This window comes from Uloborus diversus, unplaced genomic scaffold (genome assembly GCF_026930045.1).
Source record: "Uloborus diversus isolate 005 unplaced genomic scaffold, Udiv.v.3.1 scaffold_1141, whole genome shotgun sequence".
Classification (NCBI taxonomy): Eukaryota; Metazoa; Arthropoda; class Arachnida; order Araneae; family Uloboridae; genus Uloborus; species Uloborus diversus.
In genome coordinates this window covers 24,623-45,740 of record NW_026557812.1, presented here as the reverse complement: position 1 = coordinate 45,740, position 21,118 = coordinate 24,623, and the positions used below count along the sequence as shown (strand labels likewise).

General features: G+C 34.1%; 1 protein-coding gene across 1 annotated transcript; it reads right to left on the bottom strand.

The window, feature by feature from the left end:
• Positions 1-275: 275 nt before the first annotated feature.
• Positions 276-20,890, bottom strand: LOC129232320 (clusterin-associated protein 1 homolog). Its single transcript, XM_054866475.1, has 11 exons — positions 20,754-20,890; positions 20,490-20,601; positions 20,310-20,394; positions 17,502-17,684; positions 7,350-7,445; positions 7,176-7,259; positions 5,610-5,743; positions 4,318-4,459; positions 2,515-2,671; positions 1,713-1,777; positions 276-1,567 (listed from the first exon to the last, which is right to left on the bottom strand). Exons 1-11 carry the CDS (start codon positions 20,773-20,775, stop codon positions 1,430-1,432), a joined length of 1,218 nt encoding a protein of 405 aa, XP_054722450.1. The 5' UTR covers positions 20,776-20,890; the 3' UTR covers positions 276-1,429.
• Between the last annotated feature and the right edge of the window lie 228 nt (positions 20,891-21,118).

The window sequence follows — 21,118 nt, the reverse complement described above, 5'->3', positions numbered from 1 at the left end:
GAGAACAATTTTTGGCTTCTCTACTTCTAACTCTTAAGAATTCAGCTGCCAAACTTGATTATTTATCACCTTCGTAGCACTTACCTTTTTTTTTAAAAACCCACTGTTAAAATTTAACGTTTGATTTGGACACTCAGTACTTTAACTACAAACAACTTTACTGTAACTACAAATGATGATATAGGTAATTTATTAAAATTCTATTACTGGTGCAAAAAGTTTCTTATATTTTTAATGAACTAAACATTTTACATATGTATTGACTAGATATAACAATATGATTCAATGATTGATCACAGCAAATTCACCAATGGCATAAAAGGCACAAACACAAATTTTATTGCACAAAATAGAAATTTATATTATCTCTATTTTGTTTACTTCTGCCTCTCAAACAGTTTTAAGTATCAAAAACTATTTTGAGTATATTAATAGAAACTCTCATATTTCCTGTATTTATTTTTTAAACATTTAATAAAAGTTATTATTGGTATAATAATAATTATTTTAACAAACATGTATAACAAAAGTATTTTTAACCCGAGATTGCTCGCATAGGGTATCTCATACCCGAGGAGGTTTTTTAGTATTTGAGTTCAATTTTTTTTCAAAAAGTTTGAAAATGCAAATAAGAGAAAAAAAGTATAGTTATAAAATACTTTCTTAAAAGACTTGCATTCAATTTCTACCTTTTTTTTGCAAATGCATGCCATATGGTCCATGTAAATGTTTTTGTCACATTTTTCACACACAAATTTGGTTTTTGTCTTATATATTGCGGCTTTCAGTACAACTTTTGTACGTTAACTTTGCTTTTTTTAGCAGGGGATGCAATGTCCTCACTAGATCCTAGTTTTAATTTTAAGTCTCTTGGAAGCATTGCATATACTTTAGTTCAGAACTGTAGCAGAAATACTTGCGCAGGGTATGATACACCCGTAGAAGTCAATTCCAAAGAAACTAATTTTAGAATGTCCCCACCGTTTCTACCCCTTCAAGGTTATGACCTATGGGTCAGCTACTCAAGGAATCATCCACTTCCAAAAAAGAGGTGGGGAGAAATTTGATTGAAAGCGAAGAGGTGCGCGAGCAATCTGGGGTTAAATAATGCAATATTTAATGAAGAAAATAAATGTTTCCAAAATAAGCAGATTAATCATTGGATTAAAAGTCTTGAAAAATTCATTTCTTTCTGGCATTATGAAAATGTTATGTTTCTGCTGATAAAATGTCAATTGCTAAAACAGGCATAATCAGTGCATCATCAGAAACAAGTTCTTTTGTATTTTCAATGCCACATATAACACACCATCTTGTTGTTTCCCAGATAAACAAAGTTTTTCCCAACCTACTAAAGTTCTATTATCTAATTCTTTTTTTTTTTTAGTATTTGTTCTATCAAAATAAAAATATCTCATTTATATTCAATTCAGAAGTCATGAGCAGGATCTGTGACGGCAATTTTAAGATCCGAGAGATTTTCAAGATCTTGATCATCATCACTCACTTCAGACCCATCATCATCTTCACCATCTAAGTCCAAATCTGAATCGGAGTCAAGACTGTCCTGTGAAGGAATATTTCACAGTTAATGATACTATAAACAAAACAAAGGGGAAATACATGCAGAACAGAAGCAAATGCTAATAATTTTCCACAAATTGAATATTTTATTCCCAACCTTTTCTTTCGACAAAATACATACAACTTACTTCCTTATCACCTCCACTCATAGAACCATATACTCGTCTTTGAGCATCTCTTCTAACTCCTGAGGCTGAAAATAAATAATACAGTATTTTGTATTTTAAGAAGTTGAAACAAATTAACAAGTCATTGAAAAACATACGGTTCTGCCTAGAGAAATTACATTGTTTGATAATTATAATGTATTATATTACATTGTTTCATGGCTGTTTCAGCTCGCACATAAATTAAAGGCTAAAAGCGAGGTCAATTCTAATTTTCTTATATTTTCTGTATCTAAAAACTAAAAATATACAAGTTAGCAAAAACATTCGGTGCTAAATGAAGGAATACTAACTGAACCACTTTTTCATTGTGCTCAAGCAAAAATTCCAAAACAAGGCTATCCGCAAATGATGTCGGGCTTTGGGGAGTGGGTTCCTGAAATTGTGAGTTTCTGACAAGGGGGAGGGAGTGGGTAGCAAGAAATGTGATGTTAATTAAAAAATATGACGTGACAAAGTAGGAGGAAGGGAGTATGGTGACATGTGACAAAGAGGAGGGGCAGGGTCAAAAAAGTTTGGCATCAATTATGGACAGCCACAATATAGATTTTATGCTCAATTTTAAAAAATCAAAATATTTTCTATGTGTTTAAGTTATGTAGTTTCAACTTTTGAGTAAAACTTTCCAACACTTTTTAAGTTCCAAAAATTTCGCTTTTAAATTCATTTTTATTAATTGTGCTAACTAATGATCACTTAAGACTGCAGGGAATTTTTCTATTTGAAAGCTAACACTTTTGCTTAAAACAACAACTTTACTTACGAGCAGGTTGCGGCCTTCGTGGTTTTTCCCTCGGAGCATTCACGTCATTTTCAACATTCACAATCAGAAAATCATCCAAGTTTCCACTTTCTTCGCTACGGAGTAAATCTTCTTGTCGTAGCTTTTCTACCATTCTCTTTGTTACTTCTTCTCTTTGCTAAAATAAATACTAACATATTCAGGATGCATCATCTGCTATTGTTGGTATGAGCATTTAAAATTGAAAATACATACAACAAAGTGCACAATTATTCTTAATTAGTTGTGAAAACACAAAAATGCCAATTATGTTAAAATAATGAAAAATTCCTGAATGGCTTATTCCAAGAGCATAGTTGTTTAACTGCATGAACATATATTATATGCAAAACCAAACCCAGTGGCAGGACTGCCCATGGGGCCAAGGCCTACTGTGCCCATCGCAGTCTTCCTGATCAAGGGCTATGGGGTGCTAGGCAGAAGCTCTGGTTAGGTGGTCAGCCCAATGCGAAACCCCCCAAGCACGTTTGGTATTTATTTTATCAAGCCAATGAAGGGATGAACGGCTGAGCTGACCATGTCCGACCCGAGGATAGAACTCGGACCTGTGGCATGGAAGCGCTGCCACTGAGCTAATTGCATGCAATTGAAACAATCAATGTGTTGCTAATCTTCACTGATCTGAAATCAGGGGCGTGCACAGGAGGAGAAGGAAGACCTGTTGGCCAGAGCCCGAGGTTTTTAAAATGAGGGGCAAAAAATTTGGGGTAAACAATATGAAAGGGGGCCCGTCAAAGTCATTTGCGACGGATCCCAAAATTGCTTTGCACTCCCCTGTCTGAAATCAAATGAGGTCCATGAGTCCATTCGTTCTCAATCTATCCAACACCAGCTCAGGTCTGTTCAGTGTGTCCTCATGTGACAAGGCAACACAACAGAGTAAGAACTCTGCAGTGGCCTCGCTGTCACTGCACTTGGTACATAATCTTAATACCATAATAGAATCTATCCCTGCACACTGTGGGATTAGAGGAAACGAGCTAGCTGATGCTCTGGCCAAGAGGGGGTCTGCTACTGTTCAACTACCAAATGAGCCAGTCCCATACAATGCAATAAAGTTATAGATGAGGAAAAAATCAAGAGTTTTTTTTTTGGCAAGACCTAAAATCTAGAAGCAACCACAAAGTTTGGTTTATAAACCGTGATTTTGTCCCTTCAGCACCAAGAGCAGAGTCAGTAGCTTTGTTTCGACTTTTAACTGGCCATGACTGTTTACCAAAACACCTTCACCGCTTGAGGATTGTCAAGAGTCCCAATTGTCCCCTTTGCAATTCAAACGATGAAATGGACATTCGTCACCTGCACACTTGCACCCAGCTTTCCAGACGCAGCCTGTGTGACCGTTATTGGGAAGCAAGAGAGCGTATCGGCAGCTAAATATTTCACTCTATTGTTCCTGTATTGTTCCTTGTTCTGTGTTTGTTTTTGCTATTTTGTTCTTTTTAACCTTTTCTTGCTGCCAGCCATTGGAAATAATAATAATAAAAAAAGAATCTTAGAGATCTAAGGTCACCAGAAGCCAGCTGAGACAAAGCTGTCTGGCCCTGCTGGCCCCTTCCAAAGCTCACAGCTCTACCTAGACCAGAGGCACGATACCAAGGTTGGGATGGCGGTTGTTTCCAGGAGGAGTTAATAAGTGACTACTTCTGAAGAAATGACTGTCTACTTTTTTTTTTAAATTATTATAAAATTACACAATTAAATTTAAATTATATCAAGTAAATTCATGTGGATAAGACATTTCAACAAATGGAGAAGGCTTACCAATATTAGTTCTTGCTCGATTTTTTCAAGCTCTTCTAGTTGCTGCTCCAGATAAGCCAACCAAGTAAACTTCATTACATATTTCTTATAAAGATCCTCTAATTCAACTTCCAAGCGCTCGTATTCATCCATAAAAGCTGGCCTTCAGAGAAAAATTAATTTCACAAGCTCAACTTCAAAGACAAACAAAGTAAATGTCAAAAACACTTCTTCCAAAGCTTAAAATAATTCTTTGCTTTCAATTTACTATTCTTCTTTACTGGCGTGTTTTACATATCAAAAAGCTGCATTGTGGAATAACTATGTTTAATACATGCTAACTCGTTGACATGAATTTAAGTATTTGACAGATTCTTTTTTTTTTAAACTGTCATTTTTGAAGGTATAAAAGTCTAAAATAAATCTATTAATTTGTACTTGAAGTGAGACAAATCCTCTAAAGAGCAATCACTCAACCAAATATAAATAAAACAGAGTGTATATATGTATGTTAAACACATCTATATCTTGCATTGGATCTTCATCAAATTTGGCACAAAGGTATTTTTTTAGGAGTCTGGAATTTGTCGCAATGGTGTCTTTTAAATAAAGTTTTATGTGATTCATACTTCCCACAGCCATTATAAACATTTCAAAATTACATTAAAAAACTGAACTACATTCCTTGTGATGATTATTATTGCATATATATTGATTATTGCAATGAATAAGCAATTGCAATAATCAATAAACAAAGGACAGATTTTTGAAGTCTTTATTACATTGCTAAGCTGGCACGTACAGCTGCTGGTTAAGAAAAAACTGATTGGTAATGCTATTAGCATATACTTGTATGCAGACGTTCTTATTTGATTAAAACATTTTTATTTATTGAAAATTTTGGGAAGAAATTATTTTTTAATTAACATTTAGGTTAGTGATGCTTCAAGAAATACCTAAGACCTTGTTATTATTGATTCATTAGACATTAATTCAAATTTTTAATTTAGTCTACCTTTTGCCCCATATTTAAAATTCTATGTACACAGTACCTTGATTCAAAAAGAAAGAGCAACTTTCTAAAACATTAATTACTTTTTAAAAAAAATAATATAATGTGATGAAGACACTAAATTCTGATTTTAAATTTGGGGATATATTACTTTATTTTATTTTAACTTTAATTCTGTTGGGGAAAAAAATGTTCTGTTTGGAAAAAAATGCAAATGATAAATTAAAGATACATAAGTAATCTTTTTGAGTTTCATAATAAATTCAAATTTTTACTTAAAAATGTAAGAAAAATCACTAACCTGACAGATTTTAAAGTTTGCAATCTTTTTTGGTTTCTTTCTAAATCAAGTTTTCTTTTCTCAATTTTGGCTTCTAAATTTGCTTCATCAGCAGCAATATTTTCAATCATGCTATTTGTTTTCTTGATTTCTTCCTAATATTAAAAGCTGACAGATAAGTATTTTTTTTTACACAAATAGTGTACATAAAGAAATTATTCAAAATTCAATGATATTTATTGCTGTACATATATTAGGGAAGATTTTCAATGATTGGAATTCTTCGTACTTTACTTAATTGTCGCCAATGACTAAGAGCTAATATACATGCCTTGCTGGTATTGCCAGAATGAAATGATAATTTCCCAAAATTTGTGATCACGCCATAATCCCAATTTTTGAATTATTCCCAAACGTGATCTAGCTACTTCTGTACAAGTAAGTCATTAGGTGACTAAAAAGATTTGTTTAAAGAAAATCACAACAACAATACTTGTTAGAATTGATGTGTGTTGTATTCTTCTAGTGGCGTTGAGTAACCACTAATTATTATGATGGAATTCGGATAGTTATTCTTGTTTTATTATGGTCAGAAACTAAAATTATTATGCACTAAGACTTAGACCTAAATATTGAGAGAATACTTACAGGTTAATGGTTTTGAGATTTTTTTTTTTTTTTTTTTTGTAGCATATTTGGCATTATCATAGATAGCAAACAACACATGTATCAAGAAAATGAACCAACATTTTTATTTATATTAATTAGGGAAAACTTGTTGAAATAACTGCGTCTAAATGGATTTTTTTCAATTCAAAATACTTGAAACAGTCACTGCGATACACCTAAGAGATCATTCAATCTATAAATGATATATCAAAAAAGTGCAATTACCGTTCCTAATTACTTCCTTTTACAAAAAAGGAAGTACTGTATTCACAAAAAAATTTTCACTCAAAAATCAACCTTAATTTCCATTTTACTCACCCCCGAATGAATGATGAGGTTTTCTTTCGACTCGACCACATGTGGATAAATGCCTAAGAACGTATACACACGCGAAATATCCATTTTGATGATTCCCAAGTTAATTACAATGAGTTTTCTCGTGAGGTCTGTGTGTACCTATGTATGTGCGTATGTGTATGTATTTTTCACAACTCAAAAACGGTATGTCCTAGAAAGTTTAAATTTGGTACGTAGACTCCTAGTGGGGGCTAGATGTGCACCTCCCTTTTTGGTTGCATTCAGGTGTTTCTGAAAGGGTCTTTTGCCCCTTTTTGGGGGGAAATCATTGTTAATTTTGATGTAAACTCAAGTGGTGTTATAATTTGGTGGACACTTGGCGATATATCACCAGTCTTTTGGTCGCCAAGTTTTGACTCCAACTTGTAGATAAATTTGGCGATTTTTTTTTCATAAAAAAAGTCTGATTTCAATTTGGCCACTGTTGGTGATATTTAGAGAGTAAACTATTGAATCACATTAAAACTGCCAATAATGAGAAAATGACATTAAATTGGAATAAAAGGAAGTCATGGGATGCACACAAAAGCTCGTTTAAAGAAAACATTTAACTCAACTTACTTCTAATCCTTTTGTTGCTTGCTTAATACCTTGTTCAATTTCAGTTATATCCAGCTGTTTTGATATGACTGACGATCGACTTTCCTGCATGAATGATAAAACAATAAAATATTTCAACACAGTATCTTTCTAAAAAACGAATAGAAGAACAGAAACTTAACAGCAAAAACTCACTCGTAAATCCATTTCTTTCAGTAGTAAATCATATAAAGATGCTCCTTTGACGGTAATTTCAGAAGCAAGGTGGCGAGTTACTTTTAAATCTCCTGACTTAAAGTGGAAATAACAAAATCATTACTTTCATTTATTGACAAAAAAGGGACACAGTGAAAATTAATACAGTGAAACTTCTATGACTTTTATACAGCGATCACCTCCGTCAACAACCTACTTTCCAAAGTGCCGATTTTTCTCTCCAATTGACTCAATGTTAAAAGATCTCTAGGACAGACTAGGCAACCCTCTGTTAGTGACCAAATTTCTCTCTTACTAGCTGTAACGCATGGTCTACCTCTAAAATAAAAGTTGTGTCAAGTGACGCATATTTAAGAAACAGACTTAAATAAAAGAAAAAAGAACTACTGTAAAATTTCACATCAACGTGCAGAAAAAAAAAAAAACAATTTTGATTTAAAATTTAAGTTTAGTCCACTTTGGATTTTTAAAAAATTTGAAAACCCCTCTTATATGGATTCCTGAGAATCAAAGGATCACTGTGCCAAATTTTGCAAAGACCTAACTTCTTTTTCGGCACTAGAGCCTAGGGCAGGCCAAGACCGTCTCAATCAGTTTCCTCCATCCCGCCCTGTCAGAAACAGATTTCCTCCATCCACTGAGGCCAACAGTTTTTAAGTATTTTTCGGCACAGTCCAGCCATCTGGTTGGTGGGTGCATCTCTTGTGTGCATCATCTGGAATTGTGAAGGTGACTTTATGGGTTGAGTCCCTACTACCCAGTCTAAAGAGGTGCCCCAGCCATCTGATGCGATTGGCTTTAATAAAGTGGATAATATCTGGCTGTTTATAGAATTTTTTATATATCTCAAAATTATAGAGAGTGCGCCATCTGTTGTTTTCCTGGACAGCACCAAAAATTCTTCTCAAGATTTTCCTTTCAAAAACCATCAATTTGTCTTCTTCTGCTTTAGTTAAAGCCCAACACTCACTGCCATAAGTTAGGACTGATCTTAAAAGGGTCTTGTATAGGTTTATTTTTGTACTTTGGCGAAGAAGTTTACTTTTTAATTGGCTTTTCAAACCAAAGTAGCATTTGTTTGCCATAGCCAGGCAGCAATTGATTTCAACGCTAATATCATTGTTTTAGTGATGACACTTCCAAGATATTTAAACTCTTCAACGTATTCAAATGAGTAGACAAGGTAGGACATGAGCAAAGACCTAACACAAACTGGATTTGTATAAGGAACACACACCCACATACATTTATTTTTACCTATGCCCAGATTTGAATATTTTCCAGCTTTTTTCCTCTTTACATATTAATTCGTAAAAGAATAAATAGCTTAGAATATTAATTACCTTTCAGGCACTGATAGAGTCAATGGACAAGAGAGCATTATCTATTGACGTTATTCAACAGGTAGACTCTATGATGATAGCCACCAAATTCACACCACCAAACTTTCAAATGATTTAATTTTATGTTGAATTCAGAGAACATGCATAAGGTAAACAAAAATGCTGCTTTTTGAAAACAAAATAAAATACAAAAACAGAAACTTTGAGGGAATTTTTGAAAAATCGAAAAGAAAAAGAATAATTCAAAATTTTGTCATACTTTAAAAGTATGTTTCTTTAAGAAATGTTTTATCCATATTTCCTATAAGCAGGGATGTGCCAACCAAAACTCGCTTTGGAGCAATCTTGGGAGCAGGAAAATGATAGTTTGAAGCGGTAAAACAGCAAATTTGGAATAGCCTGGAGCAGTAAAATTGCAAATTTAGAGCTGCCTGGAGCAGTAAAATTGCAAATTTAGAGCAGCTTGCAGCAGCAAAAATTTAAATTTTGCATCAATTTGGAACAACTATGTATATTTCAGGGCTGGAAAAATCTTTAAAATTTGACATGTCCCACTGAGCATGTTTGTCTAAAAAATACATACCCGAATAAAATTTTTGCATGCTCAGTTTTTAAATTGTATTATAACAAAAATATTTGAATTTGACATATAGAATTAATTAGACAAAAAACTAATTTACAAGTTTTATATGTGAATCAAGAACTATTTCAATATAAAACATTGAAAAAAGTTTAAATAAATAGTACTTAATAAGTCATCATTAAAATTACCAATATTTAATTAAAAAATTATTATAATTTCATGCCCAGCCAGGCATGTAAGGTATAAAAGATTCATTACTGATCGGAATTTTTACACGCCCCGGACACATCGGACAAGATAATTTTTGAGCCCTGATATATTTCCCACAGAAGCATCTGTGACATACACATCACTGCTTTATTGTACATTTAAGTTATAGTGCTTTGATAGCTATTTTTAAAACGTATTTGCGACAAAAATATTGCGATGTAAACGACAAAAAAAAAAAAAAAGGTTAAATTTAAAAACTTTACTTCAACAAGTTACAAGTGAGTTTAAAGAGCTATTAATTACCCTTTTTCTTTCTTTTTTTTATTTGTGTAAGTTATTTATATATATTAGATCTTATTACTGTTATTATTATTATTATTTTGGCATGTATGTCGATATATTAAACTACTTGATTAACAAATCTGAAGATTAAGCAAAGGCAACATTAATACTTTTTATTTTTTACTGTTTGATATATAATCACAAAATTAATAATGAAATTACGATGAAAAAAAAATGATTTTGAGAAATGATATCATAAGAAAGGTATTTTAAAATACATGTGAAAAAAATATGAAAATGTGAGAAAAGAAAAAAATAAATAAATAAATAAAAATTTTAAGACAGATTAAGAATATGGAGAAAGTGCCTGAATCTGAGAAACTTAAAATGTTTACATTTTCATTACCAGAACATTAGAATTGCCAATTTTTGCTATCTTAAGTGTCGCCAACCAAAATTAAAGATAATTTTATGTCCTAAAACAGAAAGAAACCCAAGATTAAAAACTGGTGAACAATATTAATTTTTACAGATGGCTTTCGCTTAAATCAATTTGGATGCAACTGGACTGATATTTTCGAGTGGGCGTGACAAGAAGACGAAATTACAAGTCCTCTTATTCTGAAAACAAAAACATGAAAGGTTGAAAATGATGATCACAAAATTTTTCAAGTCAAAGGAACATAATCACATAAAAAATTAAAATGATTGAGTTTTTCAAAAGCGGATATAATTGGATTTTGAAATGCCGCAAAAAATCGTAAAAACATGCTCCAAATGCATAAACTTGATGATATTTTTCAAAAGCTGCCAAATATACCGAAGGAACTGCAACATTAAATTGCAAAATTGCACTTTTGGCGCAAGTTTGTTCGATTTTGGAGCAGGAAAAGTCCATTTAGCGGTCTTCTGGACCAGTTTGGCTCAGGATCGGTGATTGGCACATTCCTGTATAAGCAGCATTCAGCTAATGAAAAACAAATATTTGTTTTAAGCATTGTTTACTAAAAAAAATTGTTTTATGTTATTTGAGCAAACTAATGTTGATACTGCTCTGAGACACCATCTCTCTCAAAAACTTACGTTTTTGGAATGGAAGGTAGTTACTCTTTAGAAGTTTCACTGTAGTTATAAAAGAATCACACAGGTCAATGGTTTATGTAGAAAAGATATACACTGATCTTCAGATAAAATAATCTGGAATGTGTACTGGTCCGCAGATAACGTCATTGATCTATTTTAAATTTAACAGTAATATGTTTGCACCTAAAATTATTTGCACTTTATGATTACATTTATTAAGTTAAATATAACTTTCATTTTAAACTAATTTATTAAACATTAAATAAAACACTAAATTGTGGGTATTAATACAAACATAAGTATGGATACTTGAAAGTGCAAAATTACTGTATTGCGAATTAAGCTCAAAATGTAAACTAACAATGGGTACTCAAATAAACAAAGAGTAAAACATTCTTCTACTGATGAGTATTGGCCCCCATATACAAAATTTTAAGGGGGGGGCAGTGGTGGCGCTAGGAAGTCCCCGACAGGGTGGCAAACTTGCCCGACAGGGGGGCATAGACAAATTTTAGTTTGCAAGATTCCCCCCCCCCCAGAGCCTGATCATCCTGACACTAGACATGGGGCACATTTCTATTTCAGGAAATTCATTTTGTGCCGCCCCTCCCTCCCCCCATTCCAGCTTTTTTTTATATGTTGAAGCAATAAAATATTTCGATACTTGCGTTCTTACACAACCGTACTAAATTTGGTGGTACCTCATATCACTGTAATATATACATTTAAAAAGTAGAAGAGATTTAGTAGTTTACGATAAATATGTAAATGTGGTTAAACTTTGCCCGTTGCAGTAAACCGTAAATACCAAAATGATCTATCATATAACTTTTAATAGTAAGTACAGACTAAATTTGGAGTGGTTTTCTGATTTGCAAAGAGATCACACTTTTAAGGCGAATTTTTATCAACAAATAGATTTTTTCCTTGTTTTGGCATTTGCAAAACTATCAATGATATCATTGTACTCTAGATTCTGAGTGAAATCATTATTTATTTTTAATTAACATGATAAATTAAGGGGATTTTAGGCCCCCCTGAAATCTAAGAGGAGGGGCCTGTGCCCCACATGCACCAGCGGTAATCAGGCTCTGCCCCCTCTAATTCAAATGACAAAGAATTTAATCATTCTTTGCGTCTAAGAACACGAATTCCCTATAAAAATTAAAAGCAAAAAATAAAAATTTTAAAATAGATAAAATGAAATATGTAGGGAAAAAAATTAAATTTAAAATGAAAAACATGAAACTAGGCTTTTGTGAGCAGGGTCATCGCGAGATCAATAAACTAAAACTGTCTGAGAATTAGAATTTGACGAAAAATCTGAATATGATGTAAAATCATTATAAATGTGTGTTCAACAGAGTTTTATGCAGAGAAAGAAACTTAACAACAGGAATTTAGTTGTGCGTGTAGAAATGAGGGGGGTCCGAGGGTTCTCCCCCGGGAAATTTTCGAAATTGTAGCTCTGAAAACGCAATTTTAGATGATCTTCGGTAATTTCATGGAGAGAAGGGTTTGGGTGCTCACCCCCAAAGAATTTTAAGAAATTGAAGTCCAATAAACGAAATTTTCGTCGATCTGTAATGGTATTTTATAGGGAGTGAGAGTCGAGGTGCACCCCCGAAAAAGTTTTAAAATTGATGCATCGAAAACGCAATTGTAGGTCATGTTTGGTAACGTTAGGGTGATGGGGTTATTGATCGATTAAGATACTGACGGTTCCTCCCCCCCCCCCCCCCGCCTTCCGTAATCAAACCTTATAAAAACACAAATTTTACGGAGGGAAACTCCAGGGCTCAAGGTTATAGCGGTGCTCATCCACTAGCTCAAAATATTTATTGGGGAGCAGAGAAACTCACATCTTAAGTAAACAAAAGAAGAGTAACTAATATTAAGTTAAAAAATTCAGAAGAAACTTGAGTCCGATACCTAGCTTTATATTTAGATGAACCTCGCGAATCAGAACAGGTATAAAATTAAATTTATTTATATTTTCTTTCATTATATTATTTTTCCGGGATAACTTGGGAAAGCATGGAAAAGGGAAAACGATTACAACTACTAAGTTTTGCTAGCGCAAAAGCAGAATCAAGAGAAAAAATTGAAAATCTTTTGAAGAGCCTAGTTTGCTAAAACTCATTACAAGTATTTTATTTGATAACAAATAGAAATTGGAAACGGGTAAAATATCATCGTACAAATCACAGCTATTTGGAGGAAAATGTGTGGGCCGCCGAAGCGTGTTTGAAATAGAAAATAAAAGTTAAAATGTAGTGAGCGAGAATTATTGAAATGAATAGTCACACCAGCAGTTCTAAGCAGGACTGCGGAGTCGGAAGAAAAATGACCGACTCCGCAGGGAATTTTAGAGCCTTCGACTCTGATTCCACCCAAACTGGCAGAGTTGCAGATTTTAAGGGAAAATGATCGACTCCGACTGTTGAATTTTTAAACCTTCGACTCCTGACTCCGACTTCTTTGCCTCAAAATCAGTCCGACTTCAACTGCTCACCGTTGGTTCTAAGTTTTTGAATGTACTAAACGAAAGTAATGTGTGTGTGTGTGTGTGTGTGTGTTTTGTGTAATCCAAAAAAAAAAAAAAACGAAACTTGATAATATGATCTGCACTATGCTAAACTCGGTACAAACGAAGGTGAAAATCGCGAATCTCGTTTTTCAAATTCAATGGTTTGCCGTAGTATTCAGAAAGGGCTATTACTACTGTACACTCCCCATTATCCGCGGAATTATTGGCCCAGATACCGCGGATAACGAAAGTCGCGGATAATGCGAAAAAGGTTTAAAACCAGAGGTAAAGAAGACAGAAATTATCTTTTGCTTGAGAATGATTGTATTGTAAATAAAACGTGAAACGTTTAAAAGAGATGCGGCATTAAAAAATATTTGTATTTCAAGCTCTACAGAACTAGAATAAATTAAAATTTAAATCATGAGTAGAAACTTTCCGTCAACCTAAAACATTCAACAGCCCAGAAGTGAAAACAGTGACCACAACAAAAAAGACCACCCCCATCAGAGAATTCCCAGAAGACCTGCAGGCGTTTTCCTAACCTTTCTCAATCGGAACAGATGATAAGGATAATGTCATACGCTCCTTCGGGGATAAACTAGGGGTCTTCAGTAAACACATGTGTTTTACCGAAATCAGCTGAACGCTTTCCCTTGAGGCACGTGTCAAAGAGAAGTTGATGAAAATGCATAACGACTTTCACGTTTTTTGAGAAGGAGCACTTGTCATGGGAAAGGGAAAAAAAAATCTGGGACGAATTGATTTCAGATCCGTGTTTTTGAAGAACAAAAATTTTCTCCACAAGGATTAAGTTAACTATTTTTTTTTTCTTCTTCTGAGACTTTCGCGGATAATCCGCTCGTGGATAATCGAGAGTTTACTGTACTTCAAACAATAAGATTTACACTTATTTACTGTTATTTATAAAAATCAAAACATTGAAAATAACTAAAGCGTCTGGTGGACAAAAATATTGTTTCGGCTCTCCTGAAAAGAGCCAATTTTCACATTCGGTAGTTCAGCATAGTGCCGACGATATTACGCCATAAACAAACCTATTAAGTATCAAAGTAATTAACATTAATTGCACAAGTTTCTCTTGTGTAAGGTTTTTCTTTTTTTTAAATTAACTATATACCTAACTTTTTTATTTTTCAAATTTTTTGAAGCATTCATAATTCGAAAATGCATAACCATTAGTTTCAAACTTTTTATTGAACATGCCAGTTGAAATCTGTCATACTTTCAAATTTCAAGTTTTAATTCACTTTCCAGACTAAGGGGGGGGGATGCAAATTCAAAGTCTTACCTCAAAACTTATCTACATGGACCATTTTTGCAGATCTACGGAGTCGGAGGGAAAATAGCCGACTCAAACTCAGGGCTGGATTTAACGGGGCCCTAAGCTATTTTAGGTATGAGACCCCTTTTGTAGTTTTAACAACGTTTCTCTCGGTGGTGTAAGAGAGAGAGAGGCTTTTTTTTTAATTTTTTTTTCTCCTTTACTATGTCTGTCTCTTTCATCTGATACATACAGCAATACTTTAATTTTTGATGATCGTGTTTTAATGTGTTTTTTCTGATGTCCTGTGTTAGATTGACCTTAAGAGGGGAAATGTTATCAAGAAAGTGACACATGACTCCCCTTTAAGTAAGTGGAGTACAAAATATTCCCAATTGTAGGGGGCCCGGGGATTTCTTCCCCGGAGGAAATTTTGAAAAATAGATATAAAATTCTGCATTTTGAAGCCTTATAAGATGTAGTTGGAACTACAAAAATATCAGGACAGAAATAGGCAAACAAAACTTTTTTTAAGTTATAAACTCTTTCAAAAATTAAGATAATACACAGTAAAAATTGTTTTTGATTCGAAAAACCAATGACAGCAGTCGACAGAGAGATACAGCGCGGGAAACGAAAAGACAACTCATTGCTTCTTGCTCACATTGGCTTTCGATACAATTAGTTTTTAATCACCCCTTCAACTCACCGACAAACAATTCAACTCCGACTCCTTTACCTTAAAATCAGTTCGATTCCAACTCTCACTCCGACCCCCGCGATCACTGGCAGTGTTACAGGCATTGAGGGAAAGTGACTCCGACTCTTGGAATTTTTAACCTACAAATGCCGACTCAGACTCTTTGTCTCCAAAATCTGTCCGACTCTGACTGCGCAGCACTGCTTTTTTACACTATTTTAGTACTTGGAAAAAAAAAGCGTAATAAAAAAAATAGAATATAGCTTGAAAAAAAAAAAAAAACTTAAACAAGATTGAGTCTGGTATCAGTCTGTAAGATGGTTTGATCGATCTCGAAGGAGCAATGTTGACTTTTGAATTGGACTTGGTCCGATCAAATGATTACAGCGGTCTGGGCTAAGTGCAGCTTTTACTTTAAAGTTAGAAACATGAGTTTCGACTACATGATAACATCTGAAGAAAATAAATTTGGAAGCAAAATGTATGTTTTCAATTGCTTTTAACACATGATTTATTTATTTCTTTAATTTTCCCTTTTCCAAAAGGTTCGCCCCTCCCCCTCCCCCAGACATTTTTCTCAAAAAGAACACAAACCCGATGTTACCAACCCGACGCCCGATGCCACCAACCCGACGTTTAATAATCCAACGATTGTTTGGTGTGTTGATTCGCCAAGCCCAATGTTTAGTAAATCATTCTCATTTCTTCTTCATTCCCAACAAAACTATTATGCAGTCTACAAACAAGATCAATCTAAGTTTTTGAGAAAAATGTATTTAAAATGTTAAACATCTATTTGCTTTTATTATATTAGTCCAAAGAATTTTTTTCCTGCATTTAGCATTTGCCGACAAGACATCATTACACTAAAAAATTAAAACATTAACTTTAGTACATACTTTAGTACACTTCCTTGTATGAGGTAAAAGGATAGTTTACTCATCGATATGTTTTGTTGCAGAATAATCCAACAATAATCAGAAAAGCTGTAAATAACTATAGTAATAACTTACTTGTAACTTCTGAGTGAAAATAAAGTACTTTAAAACGTACCAATGAGTGCGTCTGGGTCTGCACACTTGACATGCTGATGAAGAGCTGTTTAGCGAATGTAATAGAAAAGCAAAAATCTCCGAAGCATGTTTTTTCTCCCATGACCCCCCCCCCCCCCTCTCCTCTCGTCTCGGCTATTGTCATTCGGTACGTATTTATCTCGTAACCCGATGACGACGCCTTAGGCCTGACTGGTAATCACCACTACATTCTGCAGGGACGGGGAGGGTAGTCTAAGTGGTAGTCTTTTAGTCTAAGTGGACACCCTGAGGTCAAAACCAGCTCATCGACACCCTGCATCGACAAACAGAAATGTCAAGGATCAAAACACACCATTTCCCCCGAAGCAATAGCTATATTTTGTCACCATCTGGACGACGTTATACGGACTCGGGCTAACCTTGCCTCAAAGGGGATTTATTTTTTGTTTCCTTTATATATATATATATATATATATATATATATATATATATATATATATATATATATATATATATATATATAAGATACTTCTACTTTTTTTCTACTAATTTTTTTTTCGAGTTCATATATGAGAAAATTTTTATCATTTACGATAAACGCCAAAGCAAACAGATTCCCCGACGAAATACTAAATTTTCCCCGACGGGGGGGCAAGACGTTTCCGACAGGGGGGCAATTGCCCCCCCTGCCCCTCCCTTGGAGCCACGTCTGGGGGGGGGCTCAGATATTTTCCCCACGGTTTAGCAGGATATTTCCCCCCATAGAAACAGATTTCAGTACAGATTAAAGTGTGACATTTTTAATAAATGATTCATTAATGGCTGGTGAAGAAATGTTTTTATATTTTTGCAAAGAAAAAAGTACTGAAAGCAAAGAAGTTCTAATTTCTAGAAGGGGGGGGCTTGAGCCCCTACTTGCCCCCCTATAGGGGCAAGTTTCACTGGTCTGGGACCAGTGGACCAGCAGCAATTTCTAACACTGTGAATGTATTTATTTAAATCATAAAATTTGATCACAATTAGTAATATAAACTTAGTAATGTAAATACAATAGAAAAACTAAACACAGACTTTTTTTTACCTTGGCTGAAATATCAAAACTATGATTCCCAGGGGAGTCATCATCCAATGATTCCAAATCATTCTCAACTTTAGTTTTCATTGCTTCATATAATACAGATGTAATTTTCAAGAGTTCCTTCACTGCATATCCATCAGCCATATATAATTTCTTTGCATTCAACTTTATGTAAGCTTTTGTTACCTGTAATATATCACTGATTAGTGTTACCAATTAACGCTCTTCGACCATCAAGTTTAACAACTTTTCACTGTATAACGCAATAACTACAGCTTGTGTATGATAAGGTGAATTCAGCTTCTGTTTTTTTTTTTTTTTTTTTTGAGCAATCACATTGCTTATTATTCTCATTTGACTGTTTTTGGCGTTCCTATGATTTTATTTTCCTGCCAGCACCCTCTGCAGCACCACCGTCGACCGACCCCACGATGCTGCTCCTCTTGCGAACACCGTTTCCAGGTTGCGTTCATATCCTACACACACACGCATACATAAATACACACACACCTACACACACTCATGCCTGCACACAGACACCTACATGCTCAGACACTCATGCCTGCACACAAACACCTACACACACACCTGCATACATACACACCTATACACGCACACATGTGTATACATACCCACACCCACATACCAGCACACAGACACCTACACACACACGCATACACACACACATACATACACACCTATACACACACATGTGTATACATACCCACACACTCATGTCTGCACACAAACACACACTCCTATATACACACACACACACACTCGTGAACTCGATTTAAATTGTCAAAATTCAAATTAATTTTTTTTTTGGGGGGGGGGGGCATTTTTAGAAAAAGGGCCAAAAATATCGTTTTTGGGCATAGTTAAGGGGGTAAATTTTCGAAATATAAGTCCCTAAAATGCAGCTTTAGCCACTCTTTGGTCAATTAAGCGGGAATATGACTAAAGTGACTGCACATCCTGATTTTGGCAGTAGAGTCCCACCTTTTCATTCAGTTCTGCTGGCCAAAAGTCCTGTTAAAACGTTTCACTTTCCCCTTGAAGTGCAGCTAATGTCCAGATTTTCTCTTCAAGGTGTACTAAGTGAGAAAAACTAAGAATCAACTAGATTGTTCATCACTCTTGGGGATATTCATTATTAATTTTAGAATCTGTTCCTATAACCAAGATTAAATTTTTGTATTTATGTAAAGAATTTTTATATTTTTGAGAGGCAATAAAAATTTGCTAATGAGAATAGCTTCCAGAACCAAATATGATGCCTACTCAAAAATGTTAAGTGTGATAAAGTTCTGTAATTGACACCATTGAATTACATTGCAGGAGGAGGAGGGAGACGAGGCCTCAAATAAAAATTATTTTTCATGTGGAATCTGAAATTCTGCATTTTTATGATGACATTCAGGAAAAAAAAAGGAAAAATTGAGATTGCCTTTCTCCTGAACTGTCCTGATTTTTGGTTTGAAAAATCTGGTCACATTAATCGTAACGCCCTACTCGGGGCCGCCGAGAGCTCAACTGGGCCTTGGGGCAAAAACTTATATGCGGGCTCCCCTCCAACCATAAAAAAAAGTCTTGTTGGCTGTGTAGCTTCATAAAAAATCCTAGGCACTGTGGAGAAACGGAATTGTATTTGGTAGTTTAGAAATTTCTGTAGTTTTTGTAGTAGAACCCCTGTACTTTTTTTTTTCTAAAAAATTTGAAAATGAATTAAAACCAAGAAAGATTTGGAGTGGAAAGCCAAAACCTCTGACCCCTTATGACTGTTACCATTTCTTAACGCAGTCTAAAGTCATATTTTTAGAACATCAAATACAATTTATTTTAGAGATGAGCCTCCTGACTCTACTTTTGGTAACCTCAGGGCTTTCTCCCAAAGTCACCAAAGATGGTCTACAATTGAGGTAGTGAGAAGCAAAGGGATGCAAGTGGATATTTTGAAGTTTTGAGTAAAACACGTTTAAAGATAACTTCCTAAGGTAGGCTATTTTTTTTTTCTAAATCATGCTGTACATTGCATTGCATTGCACCCCGAAGCCCCCGCGCCTACCATGTTTGCAATGCAAATGGACGTAATTTGGCTTTCAAATAGATAATTTCTACATCTGCCCCTTCACTATTTTTTGATTGGCTAACTTGTTAATCTCAAGCTAACAGAAAAAGGTCAGTTTACAGTCAAATTATTGTTGACTTTGGCCAAAATTTGTAGAAAATTGCACTAAATGCCAAAAATACAAAATGTTACGTTACATAATAATACACCAATTACAATAAATACACTAACATGCAACAAAAGAGCATGTACAAATTTTACCAGGTTTTAACCAAATGCTGGTAGAAGCTTGATTAAAAAAATTTTAAAAACTTTTTCAAAGAAAAAAAAAACTGCTAATGCTTTTACCTTTTGTTTACTAGCACTTACCACATCAGATCAAAAGTAAACTCTAAACACGCTTCTTTTCAAAACTGCAGAATCACAGCCAAAAAATAGGAAAAGTTTTAAATGAAGCATAATTACATTACAAAGATATGCCTTATTTTGGTTTAACTTCAAAGGTTTTATTGCTTACACTTTTTCCAACAAACAAAAATAGCTTCTGGAACAACAGTAGTTTTATATATTGAATAAAAAAATTCATGCAACAACTGACAGCCTGGGGTATTGACGTCCAGATACTGCAGTTCTGTCCTTGTTATGGACTTATCAGTCTGGGACAGGCAATAGCCAAGATGGAGGCTAATTTCCTGTCAAATGAGAGAACATTTGCCTTTCGGCTTATGATTTAGACTTACCATAAATTGTACAATTGATTTAACGAATATAACTCTATCTTGCTCAGTATCAATGTCATCGGGAAGTTCGGCATTCGGATCATATCTAAAAATTAATTATACTATGTTAATATCCAAGAAGGGAAGAATAAAACTTTTACAAGATCAGAAGTGAAACTAAAATACCTCCTACAACATTACCTTTTAACAAGCCACTGCAATATTTCAGCAACTAAAGTAAAATTTGGATATCGAAAATTTTCTAAAGATATTAACCTTGGGTATCCTAAAGCTCTCATCATTTCCGTAAATGCTGTAAATGGTTTAATAAATATTATTGCATGTTTAAATAAATACAGTGATGATTTATGAAAAATAGCGTTTTTTTTTTAAATAAAAATTAGCTTATTTCAATTTTAATAAATATTTCGGATAACTAACATGTTCATTTAAGTACTAACTTACATCTCAAATCTTTAAATGACATCCTTTATTAACGATGTGAGTAGGATTTTCTTGAAAAAATAAAAACCTAAGAATCACATTTAGGAAACAGAGTGTAAAAAGATTTAATTAGGAATATCTTTATAGAGAAAACATCAATTCATCTAATAGTATCCGACGTTTGTTTACACATCAAATCGCCATCTTTAAATAGATACTACGGTTCCAGTTTAAAAAGAAGACTTCATTCTGAAATTTATTTTTTAATGTGCGGTATAATAAATACAATTAGGAACTCTTGTTTTCGAAAAATGAATAAGTATTTGAAATAGCGTAATAAATTTCAGTCTGAATCATTTTATATGAGCCTACCTCTTCCTAACAAC

Bases quoted from the DNA above. Each gene is read 5' to 3' on its own strand.
- LOC129232320 (XM_054866475.1), bottom strand. From the start codon at position 20,775: ATGTCATTTAAAGATTTGAGAT. The intron at 7,446-17,501 runs GTAAAAAAAAGT...TTCCACTTTAAG, and splicing joins GTTTTGATATTTCAGCCAAG to TCAGGAGATTTAAAAGTAAC. The intron at 7,260-7,349 runs GTGAGTTTTTGC...TCATTCATGCAG, and splicing joins TGAAAGAAATGGATTTACGA to GAAAGTCGATCGTCAGTCAT.